The sequence below is a fragment of the Oncorhynchus tshawytscha genome, linkage group LG26, assembly GCF_018296145.1.
Source record: "Oncorhynchus tshawytscha isolate Ot180627B linkage group LG26, Otsh_v2.0, whole genome shotgun sequence".
Classification (NCBI taxonomy): domain Eukaryota; kingdom Metazoa; phylum Chordata; class Actinopteri; order Salmoniformes; family Salmonidae; genus Oncorhynchus; species Oncorhynchus tshawytscha.
In genome coordinates, this window is record NC_056454.1 from 51,193,612 (window position 1) to 51,208,054 (window position 14,443).

Genomic DNA, 14,443 nt, shown 5'->3' on the forward strand with positions numbered 1-14,443 from the left:
GCGGCCCATCAGGAAGTCCAGTACCCAGTTGCACAGGGCGGGGTCGAGACCCAGGGTCTCGAGCTTGATGACGAGCTTGGAGGGTACTATGGTGTTGAATGCCGAGCTGTAGTCGATGAACAGCTTTCTCACATAGGTATTCCTCTTGTCCAGATGGGTCAGGGCAGTGTGCAGTGTGGTTGAGATTGCATCGTCTGTGGACCTATTTGGGCGGTAAGCAAATTGGAGTGGGTCTAGGGTGTCAGGTAGGGTGGAGGTGATATGGTCCTTGACTAGTCTCTCAAAGCACTTCATGATGACGGATGTGATCTCCCTCCTGTTCCCTCCCAGACAGTAGAGCTATCTATCTCCCTCCTGTTCCCCCCCAGACAGTAGAGCTATCTATCTCCCTCCTGTTCTGTAATAGACAGTAGAGCTAACTATCTCCCTCCTGTTCTGTAATAGACAGTAGAGCTAACTATCTCCCTCCTGTTAGACAGTAGAGCTAACTATCTCCCTCCCCCCCAGACAGTAGAGCTAACTATCTCCCTCCTGTTCTCTCCCAGACAGTAGAGCTAACTATCTCCCTCCTGTTCTGTAATAGACAGTAGAGCTATCTATCTCCCTCCTGTTCTGTAATAGACAGTAGAGCTAACTATCTCCCTCCTGTTCCCCCCCAGACAGTAGAGCTAACTATCTCCCTCCTGTTCTCTCCCAGACAGTAGAGCTAAATATCTCCCTCTGTTCCCTCCCAGACAGTAGAGCTAACTAACTCCCTCCTGTTCTGTAATAGACAGTAGCGCTAACTAACTCCCTCCTGTTCTCTCCCAGACAGTAGCGCTAACTAACTCCCTCCTGTTCTCTCCCAGACAGTAGAGCTAAATATCTCCCTCTGTTCCCTCCCAGACAGTAGAGCTAACTAACTCCCTCTGTTCCCTCCCAGACAGTAGAGCTAACTAACTCCCTCTGTTCCCTCCCAGACAGTAGAGCTAACTATCTCCCTCCTGTTCTCTCCCAGACAGTAGAGCTAACTATCTCCCTCCTGTTCCCTCCCAGACAGTAGAGCTAACTATCTCCCTCCTGTTCCCTCCCAGACAGTAGAGCTAACTATCTCCCTCTGTTCCCTCCCAGACAGTAGAGCTAACTAACTCCCTCCTGTTCTCTCCCAGACAGTAGAGCTAACTATCTCCCTCCTGTTCTGTAATAGACAGTAGAGCTAACTATCTCCCTCCTGTTCTGTAATAGACAGTAGAGCTAACTATCTCCCTCCTGTTCCCTCCCAGACAGTAGAGCTAACTATCTCCCTCCTGTTCTCTCCCAGACAGTAGAGCTAACTATCTCCCTCCTGTTCTGTAATAGACAGTAGAGCTATCTATCTCCCTCCTGTTCTCTCCCAGACAGTAGAGCTAACTATCTCCCTCCTGTTCTCTCCGAGACAGTAGAGCTAACTATCTCCCTCCTGTTCTGTAATAGACAGTAGAGCTAACTATCTCCCTCTGTTCTGCAATAGACTATCTCCCTCCTATCTTTCTAGTCTTTCAATTAGGCAGACAGCTGAGTTGAGGTCAAATATGGTCCTGGAAAGCTGTCTCTCCAAAGGGGCACAATCTTAGATTCAAACAGTGCACTCTCAGACTAGAGCTTTCAAATCAAAGTTAAGATCGATGATAACAACTGAAAGACCTCAACTCAAAGCTATGATCGAAGATAACACCTGAAAAACGTAAAATCAAAGCTCTGATGTATGATCAAATCTGAAATACGTCAAAGCTATGATCTGTAATAACACCTGAAATACCTCTAATCAAAGCTATGATCTGTGATAACACCTGAAGAGGTTGTTTTGACTTTGTAGCCGGATTTTCTCTTGTTTGAATTCCGTCCAGTGTATTCAGTATTTGGCAGGTTAAACAATTATATTGAAATGACCAAACAAGCCTTTATTGCAGGCTATATCATGGATTACCTATTCATCAGGTTATATAGTGGATAACCTATTCCTCAGGCTATATAATGGATTAACTATTCATCAGGCTATATAATGGATTACCTATTCCTCAGGCTATATAATGGATTACCTATTCCTCAGGCTATATAATGGATGACCTATTCATCAGGCTATATAATGGATTAACTATTCCTCAGGCTATATCATGGATGACCTATTCCTCAAGCTATATAATGGATTACCTATTCCTCAGGCTATATAATGGATGACCTATTCATCAGGCTATATAATGGATTAACTATTCATCAGGCTATATAATGGATTACCTATTCATTGGGCTATATAATGGATTAACTATTCATCAGGCTATATAATGGATTACCTATTCATCAGGCTATATAATGGATTAATTATTCCTCAGGCTATATAATGGATTACCTATTCCTCAGGCTATATAATGGATAAACTATTCATCAGGCTATATAATGGATTACCTATTCATCAGGCTATATAATGGATTAATTATTCCTCAGGCTATATAATGGATTACCTATTCTTCAGGCTATATAATGGATTAACTATTCCTCAGGCTATATAATGGATTACCTGTTCCTCAGGTTATATAGTGGATAACCTATTCCTCAGGCTATATAATTGATTACCTATTCATTGGGCTATATAATGGATTAACTATTCATCAGGCTATATAATGGATTTCCTATTCCTCAGGCTATATAATGGATTACATATTCATTGGGCTATATAATGGATTAACTATTCATCAGGCTATATAATGGATTACCTATTCCTCAGGTTATATAATGGATTACCTATTCATTGGGCTATATAATGGATAACCTATTCCTCAGGCTATATAGTGGATTACCTATTCCTCAGGCTATATAATGGATTACCTATTCATCAGGCTATATAATGGATTAACTATTCCTCAGGCTATATAATTGATTACCTATTCATTGGGCTATATAATGGATTAACTATTCATCAGGCTATATAATTGATGAACCATTCCTCAGGCTATATAGAGTATAACCTATTCCTCAGGCTATATAATGGATTACCTATTCATTAGGCTATATAATGGATTAACTATTCATCAGGCTATATAATTGATTAACTATTCAAATCAAATCAAATCAAATTTTATTTGTCACATACACATGGTTAGCAGATGTTAATGCGAGTGTAGCGAAATGCTTGTGCTTCTAGTTCCGACAATGCAGTAATAACGAACAAGTAATCTAACTAACAATTCCAAAAAAACTACTGTCTTATACACAGTGTAAGGGGATAAAGAATATGTACATAAGGATATATGAATGAGTGATGGTACAGAGCAGCATAGGCAAGATACAGTAGATGATATTGAGTACAGTATATACATATGAGATGAGTATGTAAACCAAGTGGCGTAGTTAAAGTGGCTAGTGATACATGTATTACATAAGGATGCAGTCGATGATATAGAGTACAGTATCTACGTATGCATATGAGATGAATAATGTAGGGTAAGTAACATTATATAAGGTAGCATTGTTTAAAGTGGCTAGTGATATATTTACATCATTTCCCATCAATTCCCATTCCTCAGGCTATATAGAGTATAACCTATTCCTCAGGCTATATAATGGATTACCTATTCATCAGGCTATATAATGGATTTCCTATTCCTCAGGCTATATAATGGATTACATATTCATTGGGCTATATAATGGATTAACTATTCATCAGGCTATATAATGGATTACCTATTCCTCAGGTTATTTAATGGATTACCTATTCATTGGGCTATATAATGGATTAACTATTCATCAGGCTATATAATTGATGAACTATTCATTAGGCTATATAATGGATTAACTATTCATTAGGCTATATAATGGATTACCTATTCCTCAGGCTATATAATCGATTACCTATTCATTAGGCTATATAATGGATTAACTATTCATCAGGCTATATAATTGATGAACTATTCCTCAGGTTATGTCATAGTCCCAATCTGCCATATAAAACCTGCTTGCTGCTCTCCACAAAGAACGATTGATAATCACCAAAATTATAGCTGCATAAACCTGGCTTTGCAATGCATTTTATCAAACAAAGTCCAACCTCAGCAATGGCAGAAGCATGAGCCTCTGCTTGTTTATGTTCAGTACATGTCTGTTTTGTTTGTAAAATTATAATTTTTTAAATACAGAAATAAATCTATATATTGTGCCTTATTAAAAGACAGAAGGGTCTGCACTTTGCTGCATGCCTGCCCTGCCTTCATCTCTGCCTCCCAAGCCAACTCTCTGTGTGTCTCTGCTCTACCACCAGGGGGAGCTCTTCCTGGTGCCAGTGAGCCCACAGTAGACACAGAGGTGTCAGTGCAGCCCATCCCCCCCTTCTGGTATTATGTAATGGCCGGCGTTGGGGCTCTGTTGCTCCTGGCATCATTCACTCTGGTCGTGGTTCTCTGTTGTCACCGCTATCAACTAGCAGCCAAGAAGAACAGCCAGCACTCAGTGTCCTACCAGAGTGCCCACTACCACAGCTCTCACTACGGCCCTGGGCCTAACCACAACCACTATCCCGGGCCTGGGGGGGTTATGTCGACCCACTACCCCGACAGAGGGCCTCTGTCTGGGTTGGGGCTGGCAGGACCCTCCGCACCTCCAATGGAGCCCATGCTGTCTATCAGGCTGGAGAAGGAGGATGAGCATCGAGGCTCCCAGTGCTGACTATGTTTGACACAGAGACAGACAGACAGAGAGACAGTACTGTGACTGGGCGGGCTGAACCAGACGGAACACCTGCCCTCAGATATCTATAGACACCCTCAGATGATGTCATGACGGATCGATCTGGTCCGACTGGGCCTCTGTTTGGGAATCTGCTGTCTCTGAAGGAAAATTTAAATTTAAAAAAACAACAACATTAAGAGCAAAAAAAAAAGTGCAGAAAAGGCACCGAAGTTTCCTTCTGTCGATGATATTGTCGGTTCCTCTTCCTCTGCTGCTTTGTGGCTTTAAGACGAGGAGGGTTTGCTGTGATGATGTGCTTCCTGTTTCATTGATCTTGTTTACGTCCAAAACGTCCAGCCAGAACCCTTAGTGGCGGGGCCCCGACTCCCACAAAGGGTTTCTGGGAAAGATGGGATTCGGAATATGAGTCTACGTCTCAATTGGCACCCTATTCCCTATATAGTGCACCATGGGCCCTGGTCTAAACTAGTGTGCTGTATAGGGGTAGGTGGCCATTTGGGACGGCCCTTAGTCTTTCAGTGGGGAGTTAAACCTTTGATTGAACAGTCCAGAGGAGAGGACACTCTTATAGCGGTGCCAAGATGCTGTAGGGAGGAGACGCGGAAACCGAGACAGAGATAGAGTGGGTGAGAGAGGAGAGGGGAGTGGAGCCTGGATAGTCAGAGGGAGTTGTTTCCACGTGTAGAGCACCTCTGATATTTACAACAGGAGAGGTGCTCTCTTCACGTATACACAGAGAGAGAGAGACAGAGAGAGAGAGAGAGACAGAGAGAGAGAGATCTGCTGCTCTTGAAGAAGGAGTCAGGAGAGAGAGAGGTATGTCGGTATGACATATCTCTATTTTGTTTGACCTCCCTCCTGACTGTGGAGAGAACTCTGGTCCATGTTTCAGTTTGCTTGGATGATGGACTTGCTTGTGTCTGTTTAGATATATTATAAACTAATGTTTTATTTCCTTTATGAAGGACTGAAGCGATGGAGACAATCCTGTACTAACTGCATAGGCGCACCTATCAATGGAGACAATATTTGTTTTCTTACTATATGCAACAGTCTTCTGAAGCTACCTTAGACAGCCTATACCCTCTGAAACAACCTATACCCTGTGAGACAACTTATACCCTGTGAGACAGACTATACCCTGTGAGACAGCCTATACCCTCTGAAACAACCTATACCCTGTGAGACAGACTATACCCTGTGAGACAGACTATACCCTGTGAGACAGCCTATACCCTCTGAAACAACCTATACCCTGTGAGACAGACTATACCCTGTGAGACAGACTATACCCTGTGAGACAGACTATACCCTGTGAGACAGACTATACCCTCTGAAACAACCTACACCCTGTGAGACAACTTATACCCTGTGAGACAGACTATACCCTGTGAGACAACTTATACCCTGTGAGACAGACTATACCCTGTGAGACAACTTAAAACCCTGTGAGACATCCTATACCCTGTGAGACAGACTATACCCTCTGAAACAACCTATACCCTGTGAGACAGACTATACCCTGTGAGACAACTTAAAACCCTGTGAGACAACTTATACCCTGTGAGACAACCTATAGCCTCTGAGACAGACTATGCCCTGTGAGACAACCTATACCCTCTGAGACAACCTATATCATGTGAGACAGACTATACCCTCTGAGACAACCTATACCCTCTGAGACAACCTATACCCTCTGAGACAGACTATAGCCTCTGAGACAACCTATACCCTCTGAGATAGACTATACCATCTGAGACAGACTATACCCTCTGAGACAACTTACACCCTCTGAGACAGACTATACCCTCTGAGGCAACCTATACCCTCTGAGACAAACTATACCCTGTCTGACAACCTATACCCTGTGAGACAGACTATACACTCTGAGACAACATATACCCTCTGAGACAGACTATACCCTGTGAGACAACCTATACCTTGTGAGACAGACTATACTATCTGAGACAACCTATACCCTCTGAGACAACCTATACCCTTTGAGACAGATTATACCCTCTGAGATAACCTATACCCTGTGAGACAACCTATACCCTCTGAGACAACCTATACCCTCTGAGACAGACTATGCCCTGTGAGACAACCTATACCATGTGAGACAGATTATACCCTCTGAGACAACCTATACCCTCTGAGACAACCTATACCCTCTGAGATAACCTATACCATGTGAGACAGACTATACCCTCTGAGACAACCTATACCCTGTGAGACAACCTATACCCTGTGAGACAGCCTATACCCTGTGAGACCACCTATACCCTATGAGACAGTCAGACCCTCCATCCCTCCATCCTCTTTACATTGGCCTTAAATCTGGGAGGGTACAGGGCTCATCAGAGTAACAAATGAACCTATTTTACTATGACATGGTCCCTCACACTGCTCTTTAACATTACTGTTTTACATTTGTTCATTTGTTTTTATCAGTTGATGTGTTGTTCTCAGCAGACGAAGCTGGTCAAATGATGTCCTTTCCACCAGCTTGGCCCACTGGGTTGATATTTTACTAATTGAAAACATACAGTACTAGTCAAAGGTGTGAACACACCTACTCATTCAAGGGTTTTTCTTTATTTTTTTACTGTTTTCTACATTGTAGAATAATAGTGAAGACATCAAAACTATGAAATAACACAGATGGAATCATGTAGTAACCAAAAAATCTAAATCTAAATCATTTTATATTTGAGAATTTAGCCACCCTTTGCATTGATGACAGCTTTTCACACTCTTGGCATTCTCTCAACCAGCTTCATGAGGTAGTCACCTGGAATGCATTTCAATTAACAGGTGTGCCTTGTTAAAAGTTCATTTGTGGAATGTCCTTCCTTCTTAATGCATTTGAGCCAATCAGTTGTGTTGTGACAAGGTATGGGTGGTATACAGAGCATTTCAAGAACTTTGAAAGTTTCTTCAAGTGCAGTTGAAAAAACCATCAAGCGCTATGATGAAACTGTCTCTCATGAGGACCGCCACAGGAAAGGAAGACCCAGAGTTACCTCTGCTGCAGAGGATAAGTTCATTAGAGTTACCTGTCTCTCATGAGGACCGCCACAGGAAAGGAAGACCCAGAGTTACCTCTGCTGCAGAGGATGAGTTCATTAGAGTTACCTGTCTCTCATGAGGACCGCCACAGGAAAGGAAGACCCAGAGTTACCTCTGCTGCAGAGGATAAGTTCATTGGAGTTACTAGCCTCAGATTGAAGCCAAAATAAATGCTTCACAGAATTCAAGTAACAGACGCATCTCAACATCAACCATTCAGAGGAGTCTGCTTGAATCAAGCCTTTATGGTTGAATTGCTGCAAAGAAACCACTACTAAAGGACACCAATAAGAAGAAGAGACTTGCTTGGGCCAAGAAACACAAGCAATGGACATTAGACCGGTGGAAATCTGTCCTTTGGATTGATGAGTCCAAATTAGAGATTTTTTTTCTCCAACAGAAATCAGGGTCAAACAGGGAGAGATTGTGTTTGTTTGGCTTAAATCTGATTCCCTCCAAAAATCTTCTGTATACAAGAATGTAGAAAGAGATGGAAAGAGAGAGGGAGAGATCAAAGATAACCTTTTTTCTAACGAATGAAGATGGATGTTATTTCTCTGGAAGGAGGAAAAGGATTCTGTTTCAAACACAGACACATGAAAGCTCTGGGTAGATGAACGGACTGGCAGGGTGGGAGAGAGACCGTCTGATCCAGCTCTGGGTAGATGAACGGACTGGCAGGGTGGGAGAGAGACCGTCTGACCCAGCTCTGGGTAGATGAACGGACTGGCAGGGTGGGAGAGAGACCGTCTGACCCAGCTCTGGGTAGATGAACGGACTGGCAGGGTGGGAGAGAGACCGTCTGATCCAGCTCTGGGTAGATGAACGGACTGGCAGGGTGGGAGAGAGACCGTCTGACCCAGCTCTGGGTAGATGAACGGACTGGCAGGGTGGGAGAGAGACCGTCTGACCCAGTTCTGGGTAGATGAACGGACTGGCAGGGTGGGAGAGAGACCGTCTGATCCAGCTCTGGGTAGATGAACGGACTGGCAGGGTGGGAGAGAGACCGTCTGACCCAGCTCTGGGTAGATGAACGGACTGGCAGGGTGGGAGAGAGACCGTCTGACCCAGCTCTGGGCAGATGAACGGACTGGCAGGGTGGGAGAGAGACCGTCTGACCCAGCTCTGGGTAGATGAACGGACTAGCAGGGTGGGAGAGAGACCGTCTGACCCAGCTCTGGGCAGACAGACGGACTGGCAGGGTGGAAGAGAGACCGTCTGACCCAGCTCTGGGTAGATTAACGGACTGGCAGGGTGGGAGAGAGACCGTCTGACCCAGCTCTGGGCAGATGAACGGACTGGCAGGGTGGGAGAGAGACCGTCTGACCCAGCTCTGGGTAGATGAACGGACTGGCAGGGTGGGAGAGAGACCGTCTGACCCAGCTCTGGGCAGACAGACGGACTGGCAGGGTGGGAGAGAGACCGTCTGACCCAGCTCTGGGTAGATGAATGGACTGGCAGGGTGGGAGAGAGACCGCCTGATCCAGCTCTGGGTAGATGAACGGACTGGCAGGGTGGGAGAGAGACCGTCTGATCCAGCTCTGGGTAGATGAACGGACTGGCAGGGTGGGAGAGAGACCGTCTGATCCAGCTCTGGGTAGATGAACGGACTGGCAGGGTGGGAGAGAGACCGTCTGACCCAGCTCTGGGTAGATGAATGGACTGGCAGGGTGGGAGAGAGACCGTCTGACCCAGCTCTGGGTAGATGAACGGACTGGCAGGGTGGGAGAGAGACCGTCTGACCCAGCTCTGGGTAGATGAACGGACTGGCAGGGTGGGAGAGAGACCGTCTGACCCAGCTCTGGGTAGATGAACGGACTGGCAGGGTGGGGAGAGAGACCGTCTGACCCAGCTCTGGGTAGATGAACGGACTGGCAGGGTGGGAGAGAGACCGTCTGACCCAGCTCTGGGCAGATGAACGGACTGGCAGGGTGGGAGAGAGACCATCTGACCCAGCTCTGGGCAGATGAACGGACTGGCAGGGTGGGAGAGAGACCGTCTGACCCAGCTCTGGGTAGATGAACGGACTGGCAGGGTGGGAGAGAGACCGTCTGACCCAGCTCTGGGTAGATGAACGGACTGGCAGGGTGGGAGAGAGACCGTCTGACCCAGCTCTGGGTAGATGAACGGACTGGCAGGGTGGGAGAGAGACCGTCTGAACCAGCTCTGGGCAGACAGACGGACTGGCAGGGTGGGAGAGAGACCGTCTGACCCAGCTCTGGGTAGATGAACGGACTGGCAGGGTGGGAGAGAGACCGCCTGATCCAGCTCTGGGTAGATGAACGGACTGGCAGGGTGGGAGAGAGACCGTCTGACCCAGCTCTGGGTAGATGAACGGACTGGCAGGGTGGGAGAGAGACCGTCTGACCCAGCTCTGGGTAGATGAACGGACTGGCAGGGTGGGAGAGAGACCGTCTGACCCAGCTCTGGGTAGATGAACGGACTGGCAGGGTGGGAGAGAGACCGTCTGACCCAGCTCTGGGTAGATGAACGGACTGGCAGGGTGGGAGAGAGACCATCTGACCCAGCTCTGGGCAGATGAACGGACTGGCAGGGTGGGAGAGAGACCGTCTGACCCAGCTCTGGGTAGATGAACGGACTGGCAGGGTGGGAGAGAGACCGTCTGACCCAGCTCTGGGCAGACAGACGGACTGGCAGGGTGGGAGAGAGACCGTCTGACCCAGCTCTGGGCAGACAGACGGACTGGCAGGGTGGGAGAGAGACCGTCTGACCCAGTTCTGGGCAGACAGACGGACTGGCAGGGTGGGAGAGAGACCGTCTGACCCAGCTCTGGGTAGATGAACAGACTGGCAGGGTGGGAGAGAGACCGTCTGACCCAGCTCTGGGCAGAGAGACGGACTGGCAGGGTGGGAGAGAGACCGTCTGACCCAGCTCTGGGCAGAGAGACGGACTGGCAGGGTGGGAGAGAGACCGTCTGACCCAGCTCTGGGCAGACAGACAGACTGGCAGAGAGGGAGAGAGACCGTCTGACCCAGCTCTGGGCAGACAGACAGACTGGCAGAGAGGGAGAGAGACCGTCTGACCCAGCTCTCGGCAGAGAGACGGACTGGCAGGGTGGGAGAGAGACCGTCTGACCCAGCTCTGGGCAGAGAGACGGACTGGCAGAGAGGGAGAGAGACCGTCTGACCCAGCTCTGGGCAGACAGACAGACTGGCAGAGAGGGAGAGAGACCGTCTGACCCAGCTCTGGGCAGACAGACAGACTGGCAGAGAGGGAGAGAGACCGTCTGACCCAGCTCTGGGCAGAGAGACGGACTGGCAGGGTGGGAGAGAGACCGTCTGACCCAGCTCTGGGCAGAGAGACGGACTGGCAGAGAGGGAGAGAGACCGTCTGACCCAGCTCTGGGTAGATGAACGGACTGGCAGGGTGGGAGAGAGACCGCCTGACCCAGCTCTGGGTAGATGAACGGACTGGCAGGGTGGGAGAGAGACCGTCTGACCCAGCTCTGGGCAGAGAGACGGACTGGCAGGGTGGGAGAGAGACCGTCTGACCCAGCTCTGGGCAGAGAGACGGACTGGCAGAGAGGGAGAGAGACCGTCTGACCCAGCTCTGGGCAGAGAGACGGACTGGCAGGGTGGGAGAGAGACCGTCTGACCCATCTCTGGGCAGAGAGACGGACTGGCAGGGTGGGAGAGAGACCGTCTGACCCAGCTCTGGGAAGAGAGACGGACTGGCAGGGTGGGAGAGAGACCGTCTGACCCAGCTCTGGGTAGATGAACGGACCGGCAGAGAGGGAGAGAGACCGTCTGACCCAGCTCTGGGCAGACAGACAGACTGGCAGAGAGGGAGAGAGACCGTCTGACCCAGCCCAGCAGACCGTAAGCACTCTATCTGTAGACTAATCGGACAACGATTGGTCCCCACTAATCGGACAACGTTCACAGAATGGATAACTAGCTAGATGGAGAATATTTATTTTACGTAGTTAGATATTGCAGATTTTGTGCTTGTGTTGTACAGCTGTTTGATTTGTCTCTGTTCCAGCTTCCTCCTGTGATTGATATATCCACACAGCTCAAAGCTTGCTGCCCTCGCAGTTCTAACCCATTACATTATTTCATTTATCTACGAACTGCCACTGAAGCAGTTTGTTTCTTTTTTTCGCTAACTTTTTGAATATTTGAAGAGAAAGAAATTGGCATGTTGTCACAGGGCTTTTCAAATCAGCCAGGGCTGTCTGCTTCCCTTCCTACCCTGAGATGAGATGTGTTTAAAGTATTTTAATATTTATAATTAGTTAATGATGTGTCCCAAATGGCCCCCTATTCCCTATGTAGTACAATACATGGCCCCCTATTCCCTATGTAGTACACTACATGGCCCCCTATTCCCTATGTAGTACACTACATGTTCCCCTATTCCCTATATAGTGCACTACATGGCCCCCTATTCCCTATATAGTGCACTACATGGTCCCCTATTCCCTATGTAGTACACTACATGGCCCCCTATTCCCTATGTAGTACAATACATGGCCCCCTATTCCCTATGTAGTGCACTACATGGCCCCCTATTCCCTATGTAGTACAATACATGGCCCCTATTCCCTATGTAGTACAATACATGGCCCCCTATTCCCCCTATTCCCTATGTAGTACACTACATGGCCCCCTATTCCCTATGTAGTGGACTATCAAGCCCTGGTCAAAACAAGTAAACTATATGGAGAATAGGTTGCCATTGGGATGCCCCCTCCTCACAGTCATATCATTGGGATGTGTTGAAAGTACTGTAAAGACCCATACCAGACTGGTGTTGAAGGTACTGTAAAGACCCATACCAGACTGGTGTTGAAGGTACTGTAAAGACCCAAACCAGACTGGTGTTGAAGGGTAGTAAGGACCCATACCAGACTGGTGTTGAAGGTACTGTAAAGACCCATACCAGACTGGTGTTGAAGGAACTGTAAGGACCCATACCAGACTGGTGTTGAAGGTACTGTAAAGACCCATACCAGACTGGTGTTGAAGGTACTGTAAAGACCCATACCAGACTGGTGTTGAAGGTTCTATAAAGACCCATACCAGACTGGTGTTGAAGGGTATTGGAAGGTACTATAAAGACCCATACCAGACTGTTGTTGAAGGGTATAGGAAAGTTTTATAAAGACCCACACCAGACTGGTGTTGAAGGTACTATAAAGACCCATACCAGACTGGTGTTGAAGGGTATTGGAAGGTACTATAAAGACCCATACCAGACTGGTGTTGAAGGGTACAGGAAGGTTCTATAAAGACCCATATCAGACTGGTGTTGAAGGGTACAGGAAGGTTCTATAAAGACCCATACCAGACTGTTTTTGAAGGGTACAGGAAGGTTCTATAAAGACCCATATCAGACTGGTGTTGAAGGTACTATAAAGACCCATACCAGACTGGTGTTGAAGGTACTATAAAGACCCATACCAGACTGGTGTTGAAGGGTACAGGAAGGTTCTATAAAGACCCACACCAGACTGGTGTTGAAGGGTACAGGAAGGTTCTATAAAGACCCATACCAGACTGTTTTTGAAGGGTACAGGAAGGTTCTATAAAGACCCATATCAGACTGGTGTTGAAGGGTACAGGAAGGTTCTATAAAGACCCATACCAGACTGTTTTTGAAGGGTACAGGAAGGTTCTATAAAGACCCATACCAGACTGTTTTTGAAGGGTACAGGAAGGTTCTATAAAGACCCATATCAGACTGTTTTTGAAGGGTACAGGAAGGTTCTATAAAGACCCATACCAGACTGTTTTTGAAGGGTACAGGAAGGTTCTATAAAGACCCATACCAGACTGTTTTTGAAGGGTACAGGAAGGTTCTATAAAGACCCATACCAGACTGGTGTTGAAGGTACTATAAAGGCCCATATCAGACTGGAGTTGAAGGGTACAGGTAGGTTCTATAAAGACCCACACCAGACTGGTGTTGAAGGGTGCAGGAAGGTTCTGTTAAAAGCATGTAATGATACAGATTCTTCACGATGTGCTCCCCTTTAAATTCATGTTTCTCTTCTGTTTTTGTTCTCACTGTTCTTAAATACTGTTTGAAACAATGAATCATAAATAAAAAATAAAAAAATTAAATGATGTCAAAGATTCAAAACCCCAACTAGTAGAAAGGGTGTTTAGGTGAATCTGCTATTTTGGATGTCAGAGGCCTCTTTCCTCTGTCGCGTTTCTCCTTTCTTAACTTCGGGCTGATGACGGAGCCTGATTGAGTTTGTCACTCACCTGTGTGCACTTTGCTGAGTCCTCCTTGTGAATGTGGGGATGTCGACTTGACCATGATTGTCCTTTTTATCTGTTAACTACGTTACCCATGATGCACCACAGCCTGTTTCAAAACATATAAGGAATATTTTAGCCTGTTGAATTTCACGGTCTTGGAAATATTATATTGTGCTATTGGGATGTGCTAATAAAGAGATATTTTTTATACAACATGTTTGTGTTTCTCTTAAAGTATTATATATCTCTCTCTCATTTAGTTAGTGAGAAAATATTTAAAGGTTTCATGTTGATTTACCACCTACTGTAATGGAAGCTGTGTCCTAACCCTGTGTGAATGAAGAGTACACATTATAGTACACAAATGTGTTGCAAGATCCTTTCTTTTCTCATCCTGTTATTCATGTAGATTTTAAAGTGTAAAAACATTGTGTTTGTTTTTT

The 14,443-nt window shown here is 46.5% G+C and overlaps 1 protein-coding gene and 1 long non-coding RNA gene across 4 annotated transcripts in view; both read left to right on the top strand.

Moving 5' to 3' along the window:
* Positions 1–14,443, top strand: part of nrp2b (neuropilin 2b) — a 232,944-nt gene that overhangs the window by 203,777 nt on the left and 14,724 nt on the right. The window contains exon 17 of one of the 3 annotated variants that reach the window (XM_042306811.1): positions 4,271–7,302. The exons of the other annotated variants lie outside the window; for them this stretch is intronic. Coding sequence (XP_042162745.1) covers positions 4,271–4,674 — 404 coding nt within the window. The 3' untranslated portion in view covers positions 4,675–7,302. Of the gene's footprint in view, positions 1–4,270; positions 7,303–14,443 lie in introns of those variants that run through there. 3 annotated transcript variants of the gene reach the window in all.
* Positions 12,346–14,215, top strand: LOC121841012. Its single transcript, XR_006080052.1, has 2 exons — positions 12,346–12,758; positions 12,794–14,215. It is a non-coding gene; the product is annotated as an uncharacterized LOC121841012 (long non-coding RNA).